The 17,109-nt window shown below is 48.5% G+C and overlaps 1 protein-coding gene across 17 annotated transcripts in view; it reads right to left on the bottom strand.

The window, feature by feature from the left end:
• Positions 1-17,109, bottom strand: part of ZNF618 (zinc finger protein 618) — a 171,262-nt gene that overhangs the window by 41,295 nt on the left and 112,858 nt on the right. For 9 of the 17 annotated variants that reach the window (XM_064677200.1, XM_064677192.1, XM_064677201.1 and 6 more), the window contains 5 exons: positions 10,118-10,201; positions 5,134-5,223; positions 3,720-3,755; positions 2,887-2,964; positions 1,814-1,903 (listed from right to left, as the gene is read on the bottom strand). In XM_064677200.1, coding sequence (XP_064533270.1) covers positions 1,814-1,903; positions 2,887-2,964; positions 3,720-3,755; positions 5,134-5,223; positions 10,118-10,201 — 378 coding nt within the window. The remainder of the gene's footprint in view (positions 1-1,813; positions 1,904-2,886; positions 2,965-3,719; positions 3,756-5,133; positions 5,224-10,117; positions 10,202-17,109) is intronic. The other 8 variants (XM_064677196.1, XM_064677204.1, XM_064677208.1 and 5 more) reach the window with 3 other exon arrangements.

Here is a 17,109-nt window from a genome sequence, read left to right as displayed (position 1 = left end):
AGTTTATGGGGGAGGAGTTAAACCTTATGAAAATATTATCTTAATCTGATCTTAAGTGTCCTCACAGAGATATTTGAAAGCACTGGAAAATCATCTGCACATCTCTGGCTGCTGATTCAGTCTGCAGTTAGAGGCAGCTTCTTTTCTTTCACAGCAGAAACCAGGGTGCAGGAATGGTTTCAACCCCAGTGTTCCAAAGAACACTCCTCCTCCTCCTCCTCCTCCTCCTCCAAAACTGGCCCCCAGCAGCCACAAAGTGGAGATTGGGCCAGGCCCCTGAGTTGCCCAGGGGAGGGGCAGGGCCTGTGGAGGCCTTTGCAGGGCCCACCCCAGGGAAACACCTCCCAGAGAACAACTGCTGTGAGTTTCTTTTCTGCTGGAGCTCCTGGACTGGAACCAGCAGCTCAGCTATTGCTTCAGATGGCTGGGAGGGTGGAAAGATATCCATGGCAATAAATCCCCTTGAAATGGGAAGTACTGGGAAGGCAAGAACCTGCTACAGCTGAGCAGAGCTCCAGTGCCCAGTCCTCAGAGCTCACTGCTCCTGAGCTCTCTGCAGGGGCACCCGTGAGCCCAGAGCCTGGTGCCCAAGGGCACAGCTGTGGCAGGGACTGACCCACTGCTGGTCACCCACGGCCTGCTGAGCACTGAGAACACCTGAACGAAGAGGTGCAGCCTGGGGGTGCAGGGAAGCTCAGGAATAACTGTTATGTGTGCAATCACATTACTGGGGTAGTTCCTTCAGCAGATGGCAGACAACGAGATCAACTTTGCGATGCTGCTGGTAGAGGCACTTTGTGCCCTGCACCTTCTGCCCTGATCCTGCTCTATCTCCAACCTTCAGAGAACCTGCATGGGAGCTGTCAAGAGCCACCAAACCTTGATTAACCTTAAAAGTGACAGTCTGGTGGACTGTGTTCCCACAAACCCAAAGGTGCCTTATTAGGATCCCTTAAAATCCCGATGGAAGGTGAATTTGGGGAGGGAGGCGCGCGCGCCCCCCCTGCTGGCGGCAGCTGGAGGCACCCCCTGAGGGATGAGCTCAGCCCATCCCTCCTCTCCATCATCCCAAACGCTGGAGCAGGACACACCCGGGCAAGGAACAGCCACGACGGCTCACAACAAAGCCCAGGGCAATGCTGGGAAAGGAGCAGGAAGTTCAGGTGTAAAGAACTTCTCTGCATACTTTTAGAGCATTCAAAGCCAGCAGGTAGCAAGAATTTCTCTAAACTAGTTTACTCAAATTTTGCACTGAATTACAGAATTGTTCATTAAAATCTCCCCTTTGTCTGGGGAGGGCACCCTCCATAGTGCAGGCTGCAGTAAGAACTGCCTTTTCTGGAGTTCCCTGAAATAAATAGTTTCTTGCCTGTGATTTAGTAGCAGGCTGACGAGGTCATGTACATGATTTTGAAACCCAGTTTTAACTCATTGTCTGAAATAACCTCCTAGAAGCTCGTAAGAAAGATGCTTCTTCCCTTACATGTACATTCAGTTATTATTTAGGGGAGCCTACAAATTCTGTGCATCACTGCAGTTACACAACAAACTAAACCTTCAAACCCCCAGGGAACATGGGTAGAATTGCATGGACTAGGGTACAAGTTGGTGACTGACAACAGCGTCCCTGTGAGAGGAGATCCCAGCTCAGCTTTACAGTCCCTGGGTAGCACATGATCCATGTCCTGCCCACTGCAATCTGCAATCCCACAGCTCCAGTGGAAGGATCCACAAGAATAATCTCTCTCCTGCCACCCTCATGTTCAGCACAACCCTGTAAATCAGAGCCTGCAGTGGAACAGCAGATACTCACTGATGGGAGCGTGCAGGGCCACGTGCTCCTGGTAGGGAGTGTAGTACTTGTACTGCTTCCCACAGAACTCACAGGTGTAATTGCCAGTTTCTGTGAAGTGACACAAATACGAAGATCAGGAAGGGGTGCAGCCCTCTTACATAAGCCCCAATTCTTGTCTTTTTACATATAAACTGGTGACACAAACTTGAGCACATTCCTCATCCATGTGGAACTCACCTCCCCTGTAATCCACACGTCCTTCCCGAAGAAAGGAAACAGCTCAAGGCAGTGACCAGAGGGATGGACTGTGCATAAAAAACCCCGTAGAACTGAACAAGCTGCAGGAGATTACCCCAAAATTACAGCAAGTAAGTGCAAAACAAAGGAGAGAATCCATTTCTAAGGTCTGTATTACAGATGGCACAGTTTTGTCCTCTGCTTACAGAAAGTCTGCAATGTGTGGACAACAGGAAGAGTCAAACTAGGAAACAAGTAGTCAAACTTCAGTATTAGAGAACTTTTATATTGGGATTGTAGAGTTCTCTTGCAGGAGATGGGGTTTTTCAGGAGCAATGGTGCTCATTCCTGCTTTGGGGGTACTGGAAATAATGGAGTATGTGTGGAGTAACCATACACTGACACCTCCTGCTCCTGCCAGTGTCAGTCCAAAACTGACAGCAAGGTGCAAGCCAAAGGAAAACCCAGGGATAATCAATTGTTTCCAAAGTGAAGAATTCGGAGAAATGCTTTGTCTGGTGCTCTCTCTGCTTCCCTCTGCCCTGATGACCCTCCACAAAGGCAGTGTGAACAGATCACCTGCCAGCTCTGCCACCTCATTGCTGCCAGATTGCTTTTCCCCTGAACCCTCTACCTCTTCCCTTTGCAGAGCTCTTGAGCAGGAAACATCACAAAGCTGCAGTTCTCACAGCCAGGGCTGTTGGTGTTTGATGCTCATTTGAACCTGAACATATCAAGTCCCAAGAGCTCTGTGTACCACAGTGCTTCCTGGTTTTCCTAGAGGTACTCCAGCTCAGGGCAGATGTGACCCCCTGTGCTTCCCCTCTCCTTTGAAGCTGTGCAGTAACTCTTACTTGGCCCGATCTTCTGGAACGGCTCCGGCTCCTCCTCCTTGACCTCGTCGGCGGCGATGACGGCCTGGTCATAGGGGTCTGCAAGAGAACAGAGCAGCAGCTCAGCTGACACACCCTCAGGGCTGCCTCCTACAGCTGCACGGGCACTGAATGCTCCTGCATCTGTATGACATTTCCATCTGCAACAAGATGTGAAGACAAGAATTATAAACCAAATGACCCCTCTGTCTGACTTGTCCCTTCTCCTCCTCCTCCTCCTCCTCCTCGGGTGCCCCAGGATTATCCCTGCTTCCAGCCCAGGAACATGCCTTGTAGGTATTAATGTTTAAAAAATACAGAGGAAAAACTGAACAAACACATTGCAACGTCTGATCCATATTTTCTGATTTTCTTCCAGTGCAACTGCTGTACTGCCTGAAAGTGGGCAGGGCAATGCAGGCTGCAGGCAAGTCACCTACCAAATACTGACCTGGGACTTCTACCAGCTAACAGCACAGCTAGCAACAAATCAGAACCCAACCCATTTTATAAAAGAATTTAATTTATACCTTGAACAATTCACTAAAACACCAAAGACATGAAACACCTGCTTCTTTGATTTTCTGAAGCCTGATCAATTGTATGTGCAACAAAAGCCTGGTATCTGCTAGGGCTGGGCATCAACCTACTGGCTATAGACACTGGGGGAGGGAGAGAGGACACTCCCTGTCCCTCTGCAATCCATGACAAAATTCCCTTGACTCTTCCAAGTTCAGAATCGGACCTTCTGTGTCTGAGCTACTGAATGCTTGAAAAGGTTTGTGAAATAAAGCACACAAAGGAGCTCGGCTTACCTGCCCGGTTTTCTGGGGCCCCTTCCACACTAAAAACTAACACAGAATAGAAGAAGGAGGGGAAGAAACAAAACAGAAATTAAATCCTCTTAAAAGGTCTTGTTTTCCTCCTGCATTTCACATACTGCTCAGCATAGTTCAGACCCCCTGAATAAACCAGGCTTTGTGCCCCAGTCCCTCCTCTTCCCAGCAGCATCCACACAGGAAGTAGTTGAGCATGCCCAGCCCTAATCCACACAGATCCTCAAGGCCTTTGTTCTGACACTGCCACAGCCCCACAGAGGTTCAGATGCACAGCTGTCTCACACCTGCATGTGCTAGAACACCCCCAGCCCTTCAGGGACTGACACAGTGTCCTTGTGGGCACACGTGGGGCCATTTCCAAGCCCCATTGTGCCCTCGACAGAGCTCCTGAACCACAGCCATGAGACTTCACTGACTGAAGGAGAGATGTTCCCCTCACAGTGACCCCAGTCCCACTAATCTCATGCTGGCTCCCCACGGGAGGGAGGGAGCTGGCAGTGGTGCCCTGCAGGAGAACACTGCCTGTCCTTAGAGCACTTTTAGATGTCCACACATTCCAGTTAAACACAGCCATTCTTTTGGACACCATGTATTGTAAAAAACCACTTGCTTTTCTGAGACAGTGCTGCTCAAAACCTGCTGCTTTCCAAGGAGCCTCTTTCTAGAACTCTGGCAGGGCTCCATTCTTGGCCAAGTGAGGGGCAGTACTTAGAGGCTTGCAGCACACACAGTGAGGGTTTGGAGTGTCTGCGGGCTCTGAGCTGAGGACCTTTGGATGCCCAGTAAGCAAGGGGCAAGCCAAAGTCAGTATGTTGATGCTTCTCTTTCCCACCATGTAGGAGAAAGCAACACTGCATCAGGCAGTGGAGGTCTGCTTCTGTCCAAGTGTCACCAGCCTAGGCCACATCTACAGCCACAGAGAGAGGAAAAATGAGCCTGTAAGGGCCACTGCCCATCAGTTCACTACCAGGGTGATTAACAACAACAAAACAACATTTCCCAACTCTGAAATGTGGTTTCTCTCAGAGGAGTATGTTGGGAACAAACCTGTAAAGTCAGAAACCAAAAGGCAACCAAGTCTTTCCCAGTGAGTAGGCAGGCTGACCATTTACCCTGAGGCACTCCAGGATATCCACACTAACCAGGAACTTCACTGCAGATAGGACCAGAGCCCCCAGGTCCCAGCATAGGGTGTTGTTTTGATGCACATCAAGAGAATCAAGCACAGCAAACTCCTTCCTGCAGAGCCTGGATGCTGTGTCTCCATGGCAAAGACAGGCTGTGAAATGTCCTGCACATCATGGGCCACACGGTCCTGCAGAACCACATTTTGCTTCCCCAAAGACTTCCCATCCTAGTTTGGGTGTCTGAGTGTCAAAACATTACTCACCATCCACGGCGTGCAGGTCTCTGTGCTCCTGGAAGCAGCTATAGTATTTATATTTTTTCCCACAAATGTCACATGTATACCTAAAATTGTCTGTAGGAAGAAGAAAACAGGCCACTTTAGAAACTCTGAGGTGAAAGTCAAGCACTGCAGCCACACTGCTCAATCAGACACCCCCATGCACTGACACCCATCCCACGTGCTCTGTCAGATCTCTAAGGCACACAGACAGCCGTGGGCTCGTCCTGTCCCCCCCGTGCCCTGTGCTAGGTGGCTGGGGGCATGTGCTGATTTAGTTCCTATTCAGGCAGCTCTGCTCTGCAGTGCAGCCTACACAGACCTCACACAAGAGACACAGAGCAGCAGGCCCTGCTGACATCTCCTTTCAGTGCTACAGCAGGGAAGTACCGCTCAGGATGGGGTCAAAGTGGCAGAACTAAACACAGAGTCAGAGTGTGAGCTCTTAGAAATCAAAGTCTCAATATGCCAACTCCAACATGGACGGGGTGTGACTGCACACTCAGTTCTCACTGATTCCTGACTGCATCCAGGATCCTATTAGAGCCACAAAACCAAAGAGAACCAACAAAGCCAAGAGAACCAGGAATCCAAGACATACAGGACTGTGCAGTGCTCAGTGGAAGGAGGACTGGTGAAGCTTGATTTCAGGCATGTTTGTACCCTATGCCCCCCCACTTCATCCCAGCAACAACAAACCCCCATCAGCACAGCTGTGTGGGGCAGACAGACAGATGCAAAACAGCTCAAGATGGTTATGAATGTGGCTTGATCTGAATGGAGACAAGAGTGTCTTTGGCTCAGCTCTCACATCACTGTGGGAAGAGGATTTTCCTTGTCAGCTTGGTGGGGTTTTTCCACCCTCTGCTGCCTGACATCCACCTAAGGGAACACCCTGACATCCACCCTGGGGTACAGCTTGACACACACCTTGTGGTACATTCTGACATCCACCCTGGGGTACAGCCTGACACACACCTTGAGGTACAGCCTGACATCCATCTTGGGGTACAGCCTGACACACACCTTGGGGTACAGCCTGACACACACCTGACAAACACCTTGGGGTACAGCCTGACATCCACCTCGGGGTAAGCCTGACAAACACCCCAGGGTGCAGCCTGACACACACCTTGGGGTACAGCCTGACACCCACCTCGGGGCACAGCCTGACCACACCTTGGGGTACACCTGCCATCCCTCAGCAGTCACCCCCCTGCAGCCCTGCACTTGTCAGCTGACTGCAGCAGCTGATGGGTTGGTGCTACAAGCCCATGGCAAACACAGGGAAACGCATCAGCTGGTGTAGCCACAAAGGAGCTTGAAATTAATGTTTTACTCTCTAACAAGAGCAAGGAGTGCAGACATCACCTACCACAGCTCCACAGAGGAGCTGCCATTCAGCAGCTCAGCTGTTTGTGTCCCATACATCCATATTATCTGCAAAGTTAAAGCCTTGTTTTCACCTCTTCCTTACCATATTTGAACACGCCAGAGTGTACACATTTTATTTTACTTCTCCATAATTTTTAAAATAACTCCATATTTTAAGCTAGGATGTGTTGGTACAGTCTAACTGCTCACTTGGCTTCACCACTCAGTTCAGCAGCACATGATGTTCAGCACTAAATGAAGAATCACTTTTTGCCCTTCATTCTGCTTCACAAAAAACTCCACGGTCAATTAGTAGCAGAGAAAACTCATAACATGGCATCAGTCATGAGTCCCACCTCGCTAGTGTCCTCAAAAGAAGGAACCAAGCTCCTTTTTGAAGTACGAGCCATGCAGGAGATGAACTAAAGATTAATTCTTCAAAGGAGTCCCAAAGACCAAGCACTTCCACATTCAGAGGAAGAAAACTATTATGGCCTTAGTTTGGAAGAAAAGTGCTCAGTAAATAAGGAGACTTGTTAGAACAGAGGAAAACTAACTAACACACCATTTCACAGACTCGGGCACAGCCAGTTGTGGTCTCTAACACAGTGGGGATCTCCCTGTCAGCAGTGAGCCTTGAGTGGCACATGCTGGATATGAGCACTTCCTTCCCTGGGCTGTGCAGGGAAATGGAACACAGTGACAACACTAACAGCACACCCCAAGAGAAACAGGTTTGCTTGTTTTGTTAGGGGACTGTTTTCCTGCAGGCAGAATGACCTCCAGAGACTACACAGAAGCAGGAATTTGTTCCAGCTGGTACTGGCACTAATCTTCTCTACTCCACAAGAGAACACCCAGTACACAGTGCCAAGCCTCAGACGAGGAGCTGTACAGAGAATTGAGAAAGCACCAGGAGCTGCCCATGTGCAGCCAAGCTTTACCTCTCTGAACAATGGCCCTTCTTCAGGGTTGCCCCCACGTGCCAGACTCCTTCCTTCCTCCCCGATAAAGCCATCTTTGCTGACAGCCTTCCAACACTTCCAGTGCTGATCCCAGCAGCAACTGCTTTCTTAGCAAGAAACTCCCTGAGCAGAATTAGCTGTGCACTACTAATTGGAATCCCAGAATATCCTGAGTTGGAAGGGACCCACAAGGATCATGAAGTCCAATGACAGCCCCAGCAATCCAGAGAGCACTGTCAAAATGCTCCTTAAGCTCTGTCAGGCCTCCATGGCCCTGGGGAGTCTGTTCCAGTGTACTTTCCCTGCCCTGGGTTACAACCACTACCTCAAGGTATCCAGCTGGGGCACCATATCCAATACATGTAACAACACAGATTTCCGTGGGAAATGTGGCTGCAAGCCCACACTGAAACTCCATCCCTAAACCTCTGGAGAGACAGTACCAGACAGAGCCAAACTAACACTACTTGAGCAAGTTTGCTCAGATTCAAGCTCTCTGCTGTCACCAGGGAGACACCAACGCAGTGCAGCCCCACCAAAAGCACAACTGCACCAACAGGCACTACTACGACAGGGAAAAACACTCCTCAGCCCACCAGCACAGAGGTTCAGTGCTGTCCCTCCCTGGTATTTGGGCCACAGGCCTACAGAACACCACCCTGCTGCAAACCCAGAACTTCAAAAGGCTTCAAAGACATCCAGTTAAAAACCAAACTCCAAAATGTATCATTCCCCTTTATGCTCAGGAGTCTTTCCAAGGAGAGCAGTGCTTCCAGAGAGAGGTCTAAGCAGTACCAGCCTTCTTTATTTAGTCAGCCCACATTTAATCCTTAATACACATCAAAAGAGAGTACCACATCTTACTATTAGAAAAGGCAAGGCACAGCCTTGTTCCAAGGCAGCTCCTCAGCTATGAAGGACTGGTGGACTGAGGTGGCAAACAGGCAGGTTTTCCAAGCACCCCAAGATCACTCCACAGGGTCTGAGGGAACATGCTGCTCTCCTCTGCCCATCTCCAGGTTTGCTGCTGGCTGGCTCCTGCCGTGTGGTCTGTGTTAGCACTGACCTGCAGCTGCTGAACCCCCTGCCCTGGGGCTGAGCAGCCAGCTCGGCTCTCCACTCCTCCCAGATGCTGCATTAAAGATTTTGAGAATATTTTCCTGGTTTGATTCAAATATTGCACAGAGAAGGAAGTACATGTCTCATTTTGGCAGAAAGAGGGAGGGTGGAGAACACATGCCCAGTAGTGGCAGGCAGGACAAGAGGCTTCTTTCCTTGGGTACTTGGTCTCAGTGGATTTTGCTCTAGAAACCCAGGAAGGGAACAAGAGCAATCAGAAATGTGTTGAAAGGTCAGGACCTCTGTATCACAAACTACAAATACAGATCACTTAACCTGCCCTCCTAAGTGCAGGAATCCAATACCACAAAAGCTGTGTACAAACAGGTTTCCACTGGGAACCAAGAGCTCTGCACAGCATCCCAGAAACCCAGACTGGAAACAGTTCCATACACCATCCAGCTGACAGCCCTGCAATGCTGACAGTACAGCCCAAGAAGGGTCCAGAGCTGCAGGAGCTCCTTAAGGACTCCTCCAAGGTGAAGAACAATTTTCACCTGACTCAGAACTCACACTGACCTTTCAAATGGCAGAATTCACAAAAGCTACTTGATAGAGGAGCTCTCAGGGCAACTGGCACTCTGCAGATACTCTTGAATCCTAAATGATCCTACTCCTGCAGAGCACTGCAGAAATAGCTGTCGGGTAGGGACAGCTGAATTATTCCCCAAATCCAAAATTGTTACAGGTCCCAGTCAAAAAAACAAGCAGGAAAATTAGAAGAGGGCACTCTGGACAGCACTGCTCATCCTGCTCCATGGTCAAGGTGGCCCCTTTACACCAGGAGGTTTGAGACTGGCAAAGGAAGCACCCAATACCAGGAAATCTATTCTAAATTATATATTCTGTGATTCCATGATAATTCCACATTCCTGGTTCACCTTGGCAAACAAGGTTTCCCAAACAGTTCATAAAGCCCAGCAGCAGCTCTGGAAGGGGAGGGGCTGGATTTCTTACAGCTGCAATACCTTTATCTGTCATCTCTCTATTTGAGGTTGTGATGGTTCTCCCCCCAGAAAGGCTTTCTGAGTGAGGCTGAAGTGACCACGAAGCAGCAGCAGCATCCCTCCAGCCTCAGCCCGTGGATTACAGGACAGGCCATGAGATGCTCTGATACTCATTTCACATTCCTTGACTGTTTCCTGAAAATCTGCTAGCAGATGCTGGAGCCCTTGGGAGTCCTGCTGGTGGCAAACCCAGAGGGCTGGAGCGGGGGAATGGCTGTGTGGCAGTACCTGGAAAAAGCACCACGTTTCCTGCCTCACTGAAGGGAACCACAAGCAACACCAACACTTCAGGAAGAGCCAGTGACCATGACTAATCCACCTGATGAAAGGAACAGGAAAGGCTGGCATTTTCTGAGGAACATACTGCATGTTTCCCACTGGGAAACACCTTTCCAAGCTGTGTCTAGAGAACACACCACCTGAGCAGCCTCCCCAGAAGACTCAGAGTGCAGCTACTGCTTCCTTACAACACATCAGGGAGAAAAAAACGTCTGGGACCCTCACTTGTTTCTGTGGATTCCACCCAGGGCAGCACAAAGACAGCTCTGGAGAGAGGCTTCTTCTCCCTTTCCGCAGCCAGAGGGGCACCTAGATGGAAAGGAACACATTTATGTCTTCCTAAGCTGGCAGGACATTCCCCGCGCAGGTTCACGGAAAATTCCTTTGGCCTAAGCCTTTGGCACCTTTGGGGGATTCTTTCTAGACCCTGGACTGGCAGTGAGGAGGGGCAGAATGCAGGTCTGCAGGCAGATACAGACCTCCACCTCCTTCCCCCTCCAACTGTGCCTTGCACAGAGGTTACAGTTTCACAACTGCATTTTACAACCAAGGCTGAAGTTGCCAGTAAAATCAGTTGCAATTCACATCAGAGCTCAGCTTAAAGGTGTCTCATGGCAAAATTCCTTGAAAAGGGAGCAGGACCGAGCCCAAAGTCAGCAGCAACCTCTTAAGAGGATTAAAGTATCCAGAGTTACGTCAGTAAGGATTAAATAGTAATAAAATCCAGAAATCTGGAAAGGACAGAAACCCTCACACACAAAGGCACAAGCCAGCTCCTAAGTGAGGGTTGGGAAAAAATTTTCCCCGTGGGCAAACTATTCAAGATCACTCATTTCACAATCATTTACTTCCTTCCCACAAACATTTGGCCTTGTTCAGAACACAGGAGACACTGAGGAACATGCTGGCTTAACATGGTGCTTCCCATAGGGGGATCCCCAGGATCCAAACTGCCAAGCCAAGATTAAGGTAATCCCAAACCCTCACAGAGGAGTCACATCCCCTGAAACTACCAAAAAACTGGTGCAAGGTGTCAGCTCACCTTCCAGCTGGCAAGGGGCTAAATGGCAGTGAGAGGGCTTGGAGCCACAGGCTGGTGCTTGGGTTCTCCCTGAAGCATTCTAGAGCCAGGCCCAGCTCCTGGGAAGAGCTGCTGCAGGTGCATCAGCAGCTATGGGGCTGATTTCACTTCACAGTGATTTTTAAGCTGCTTTCAAGTCAGTGGCCAGAGAATGCTATAAATTCTGTGATACTTTATCAAAACCACATGTCAGCTGAATGTATCACAAAGGAGATTTAAATGTAATCCCACCAGGTTTGGAAACTTAATGCCAGACTACCAGAAACTTCCCTATGGAGGGGAATATCCTGATTTAATTTCTGACAGACAGAACCCTTGTTCAGAACAGCCTGATGGTCACAAACTCTAGAATGTTTTTAAAAAGACTTTTTGGGGGAAAGGTGTTTTAGGCACTACTCACTGGATGTCGAGAGAGAAGGACTTCTGGGCGTTCTCAGGATGCTACACACCAATGAATTTCCTTCTCCCTCAGTTAAAAGGATGCTCAAGTTGAATCCAAACAGACAGCAAACATCAGCAATTTAAAGCAAAAATATTATAGTGTTTTACAATTATGCCCCAAAGCAGACCATGAACCAGGATATTCAGGCTCCATGACAAAATTCAGACACACCAGACAATATAACTGACACCAGCAGATCCCGTTTCATAATTCCTCATTCTCGTGTCCCTTTGGGGCAGGGCTGGATTCTTTTTTGTTCTATTTGTAACTAAGTATAAGATAAAGAATGATGACATGGGTATGATAAGGTGCTACTACCAGCAATTTGACAATGAAGTACCTCACCTTGCATAATTAAATAGGTGTATCTGTACCTACATAACCTGTCAATGAAGGGAGATTTATTTGTTATTTCCATAAGGATCTGAATCTCCATCTCAAGTGAAAAACTCCATCCAGCCCACACTGTGGAGCTCTGCATAACACACAATAAGGGCCATTTCACCATAACCCCCTTCTGGAATCAAACTGGTTTGGATGGGAACACAATACTTATGTACCCCACAATTGGTCAGATCAAATGATGTAGCACAGAGAACTTCAGAAAAGAAAAGCAAACCTCATCTCTCCTTTTTCTTACTCACTTGTCCATGACTAGAACTGTGATTTACAGATGGGAATCAGTGCCTGTTTTCCCAAGTGGAAAGGAAAAGTGCTAGTTAAATGACTGAGCAGCGCTGGAGAAGAGATCCTGACTCCATAGAACTTCTTACAGAACAAAATGAGATTAAAACAAGGCCGGGGGGATGCAGAACCCTCCTCTCTGCAATCACTCAAGGAAATTGAGAACTCCAACCTTTCCACTGAAAGGAAATGGTGTCAGGAAGGTGAACCTTGTATCCCTCTGCCTTTCCTGGTTATGAAGATCCTTAGAAATCAAAATACTGAAAACTTAAATTCTTAAAATACTCGCAGTGTTTGGGTTTGTTGTGTGCTACTCAGGTTCAGCATTGCTGAGATGTCAACAAGCAGCTCAACAGAAAAAGGGTCAGGCTGAAAGGAGAATTTGGAATAATTAATGGCATTGCTGTTTATACACCTTTTCTGTTGCTAAATTTCAACGCACGTTGGAAGATGGAAAGTGTATCCCTCACTGGACAGTGGGGGGATCTATTTCTGCCTTCAGTAAAACTCTCCTGGCATCTTCAGGATAAACTGATACTTCTTTTTATTGGAATAAATTTATTTCTTCATCAATTTTCTTGCCTAGGAACTCTGCAAGAGATTTGTTTGCATCCAGATTTCTGTAAACATGGTCTATTTGGTCAGTACCTAGAAAAGGGGCAGGAATTTAATTTTCGTGGGTACATTAGCAATTTTTTGTATAAGATCATGGGAAGATCACAGAATTCTAGACAACCTGAAAACCTCCTCTTCTAAAACCTCAGTTTAAAACTATACACAGAGAAACTGCTTCTCTCCAGAGCTATGGAACTGCAGGACTTGCAGGAACGTTAAACCCTCCACTGTGTGTGATGTTCTGAGCACATCTTAGGCGAGACACTGGGCAGGATACCCAAGTGAGAACATCCCAAAAGAACCCTCAGTGTAACAGTTATGTCAGAAGAGCAACTTCAAATTTACCCTACAACAGGTCCAGGAACTATTCCCAATTTCATGCCCCTTGGACAAGAGGTTGGTGCTGTTACGTGAAAGCTGGGTCAGGACTAAGAGAGAGAGAAAGGCAAATGGAACTCTCATGTTCCAGAAAACCTGGGAAATTGCACTGATGAACTCTCCCATTCCAGTCCTGCAGTGTACCCAGAGCAAGACAGCAGGAAGCTGTGTTGGGGGCAAAGGACAGCACTGCAGTGTACCCAGTCCTGCAGTGTACCCAGAGCAAGACAGCAGGAAGCTGTGTTGGGGGCAAAGGACAGCACTGCACTGGCCAAAGCAGCCTTGCTCCAGGGGGAAGGAGTGACCCAGCCCTGGGGCTGCACAGGAACTGGGCTCTGGGACAGGCAACAGCTCCAGCTCTGAGGGACAGATCACACAATGTCCTGAGCTGGGAGGGACCCACAAGGACCATCCAGCCCAACCCCTGGCCCAGCACAGACACCCCAACAATCCCACCCTGTCCCTCAGACCGTTGTCCAAACCCTCCTGGAGCTCTGGCAGCCTTGGGGCTGTGCCCACTGCCCTGGGGAGCCTGGGCAGTGCCAACCACCCTCTGGGAGAAGAACCTTTTCCTGAGATCCAACCTAAACCTTCCCATAACTTGGGATAAATATCTGGGCCTTAAGCTCAAAATTTCTTTATGCTGTAGATCCCAGAACTAAGTTCCTCATTATGTTCTTAATTCCTCCTCCTGCACCAAAATTTATCATTCTTGGTTTCAGCCCATTGGTCATCTAAATGTGAAGATGAACATATTCATCTCCATGTTTGGTAAATGGGAATCTAAAGAGACTTCACCTACTTAAAATGCAAACACATTAGGAAAATAAAATCCATTTTTATAGCTCTTCCCAAGGAGCAGGAGAATTATTAAATAAGGACATTGGAAAAATGAATCACAGAGTTGTAAATGACTAATGGTTCACCATGGGTATGCACACACACCATTTACATCAGGCTTTTCATTGTGTAAGGTGTTAGTAAGCACAACAGTGAACTCCCCAGTTTTTGCACTGGTACGTCCAAAAAAAGTAAAAGGAAATCAAAAGCTAAAACTTACTTTCAGAAAACATGAGGATTGCAAATTTGAATATTTAAATTAATCAAGAAACAGAGATGCTAAAGGTTCTTCCTTAACCTTAAATTAACACTAGCAAAGCACCTCCATCTTCCCATCCCTGTCAGAACATTACTAACACTATATCCTGTGTGAGTAACATGTGGGCAAGAAAACATCCATTTTGACTATATTAATTTCATGGTTTGAATTCACAGCCCTCCAAACATTTGTGCACATGCAAGGTGTTAGCCCTGTGCCTCCACAGTTAACATTTGCAAGGCTATTCCAGCCCACATCCCTGCTTCTAACCTTTCACTGCTTTTCCAAATAAACTCCCTCTCAGCCTGAACTTTCTCACACTTAGTCAGAGCCCAAAGGGAAATATGTTTTTAAAATATCAGATCAATCATTTTTTATTTATGGGGCTGTGAAATATTTACTGGTTATTCCATTTTGGAAAAAAAAATAATGCCATTTTCTTTTTTTTCCTCTCTGTAACTGCAGTGGAGACACACGTTGCTCATGGATGTACATAGGTGATGCTTTGACTGCATCTGGCTGAGAAACTGCAAAGAAAAATGTTCTGTTCGCAGCCTACAACACCCTCAGACCCAGAGGAACGTTTAGCAAACAGTAAGTACGAGACTACTACAAATGGGGAAGAAGAAAAATAAAGCTCAAGACGTATTTATATCTAATATATATATTTAATTTTCAAAAGTACCTCCTCTGAAGATCATTTTGGCACCTCTTGCATTATAAAGGTATTTACCCTTAAAAGCAGTTATTTTTATCCCTGTGACACTGCAGCAGGTACTGTGCATCCCTGCCTTCCTTGGGATTGCTCCTGTATGACACAGCTCAGGGAAAACGTGCTGACTGGCATTTCCTTGCCTAGATTGCACAGGCAGAACTGGCAGCCTTGGAGCTGAAATACTTCTCAGCATTTTCTAAATGCAGCTTGCAGTGTGAGTTTGGTCTGACTCCAGCAATGTGTCACTGGAGAGGAGAGTGCAGCCATGGCTCAGTGTCCCCACGAGGGCCAGGCTGAGCTGCAGAGGATTCCACAGCCTGTGCTGCAGCCAAAGGGCCCAAGGACTCCTTGTGTCCCTCCCCTGGAAGACACACCTGTGCTTTTCTCTCTGTAGGATCCAGGACCTGTGTGAACCTTCCATTACACAAACCATACCTCCAATGTATAAACACAACCAGAACAGGGAGAGCAACACATAATACACAAAAAAGTTGCTATAAACTGGGAAGGTGATCAAGTCTGGCCACAGAAGGAAAGATTACTTTGGATTAATTGCAGGAAAGAGAAGCTAGGATGGGCTGCTGGTGCAAAGGCCCCCCTGGGGCTAGAAGGGAAAGCACTGGGAAAGGCCTCATGCCTGAGGGGTTGAGGAATCACTGAGTCATTTATGCTGGAAAAGACCTTTGAGTCCAACCATTAACCCAGCATTGCAAAGCTCACCATTAACCCATGTGCCACATCTACACTTGAACACTTCCAGGGATGGCGACTCCACCACTGCCCTGGGCAGGCTGTGCCAGTGCCTGACCACCTTTTCTATAAAGAAAATTTCCCTAATATCCAACCTAAAACCTCTCAGAGGAACTTGAGGCCATTTCCTGTTGTCCTGTCCCTTGTTCCTTGGAAGCAGAGCTCAGCCCTCCCCCACTCCCAGCTCCCCCCTCCTGTCAGGGAGTTGCAGAGCCGGAAGGTCCCCCTTGAGCCTCCTTTTCCCCAGGCTGAGCCCCCCCAGCTCCCTCAGCTGCTCCTGCTGCTCCAGCCCCTTCCCAGCCTCATTCCCTTCCCTGGACACGCTCCAGCCCCTCAATGTCTTTTTTGTCATGATGGGGCCCAAAACTGACCCCAGGTTTCAAGGTGGGGCCTCAGCAGTGCCCAGCACAGCAGGGTGGGCACTGCCCTGGGCCTGCAGCCCCACCATGGTTGGTACAACTGCTGATACAATTCAATCTAGTCATTTTTCCCCTGCCTTTGTGCAAGAAGTCTCCTCCTGAGATGACTAGAAGGGAAAGTACATTCCCATGCTAGTCAGGAACTCTAGTTTCACAAGCAATCAGTGGCTACTGTGAATGAGCAAGCCCTCACATCCAGCCTGATGAATCCCAGTTACCTCAGGTCAGTGCCTTGCAGCAGGCCCTGAGCCTTTCCAGCACCCCCCACAGTGGGATCTCAAACTTGGGCAGCTCCTCCAGGAAGACCCTCACTGCCCCCTGCACATGCCATGTTCCCCTGACTATGGGGGAGCGCTTTTTCAGCCCTCAGTAAAGCCCAGCTGAAACCCACCTTCTCTGTGGGAGAGGAGAGGGAGCCCACAGGCCTTTTGCTGTGCTGTGCAGGGCATGGGAGAGGCTGCTCCTCAGCTCAGCACTGGGGCTGTGCTCTGCCAGCTGCCACTGGATCCTGCTCCACAGGACACTCCTGCTCCACAGGGAGCTCCAGCACTGCTGGCCATGGCCCGGACACAGCCCCTCTCCCCCTGTGCTGCTGCCTCGGGCACCGTGGGGCTGCTGCTCTCCCTTGATTCTGCCAGTTCCCAACACCCTTCTCCCCAGTGACCCATCACAGCACCACTAAGGGCTATGGAAAATCCTTTTCTTTCCAGGAAATACAGTCTGTCCCCCGCAATGGGCAATATGGAAAGACTTCTGTCTCCTCCCCAGAGACAGTCAAGCAGGACAGTCTCTCTTTACTGCCAGAACTTCCCATCCACTCTGGAAAAACTTCCCACCACGATGGGCTGGGAAGAGCCGCTCATCGAGCTGTGTGGAGGTGACATAACATCATCAGACAGATTCCAATGACCACATTTTGCTCCTCCTGCAACCTGAGGGAGGTCTGAAACACCCGGATATATCATCACCTGTGAGATGATCATCTTGATTTTCAAAAGTTACTTGCAAGCAGGGAAAAGGGGCTCAACACAACA

This window comes from Pseudopipra pipra, chromosome 20 (genome assembly GCF_036250125.1).
Source record: "Pseudopipra pipra isolate bDixPip1 chromosome 20, bDixPip1.hap1, whole genome shotgun sequence".
NCBI classification, from domain to species: domain Eukaryota; kingdom Metazoa; phylum Chordata; class Aves; order Passeriformes; family Pipridae; genus Pseudopipra; species Pseudopipra pipra.
The sequence above is the reverse complement of the archived record's forward strand: the minus strand, read 5'-3'. Positions and strand labels throughout refer to the sequence as shown.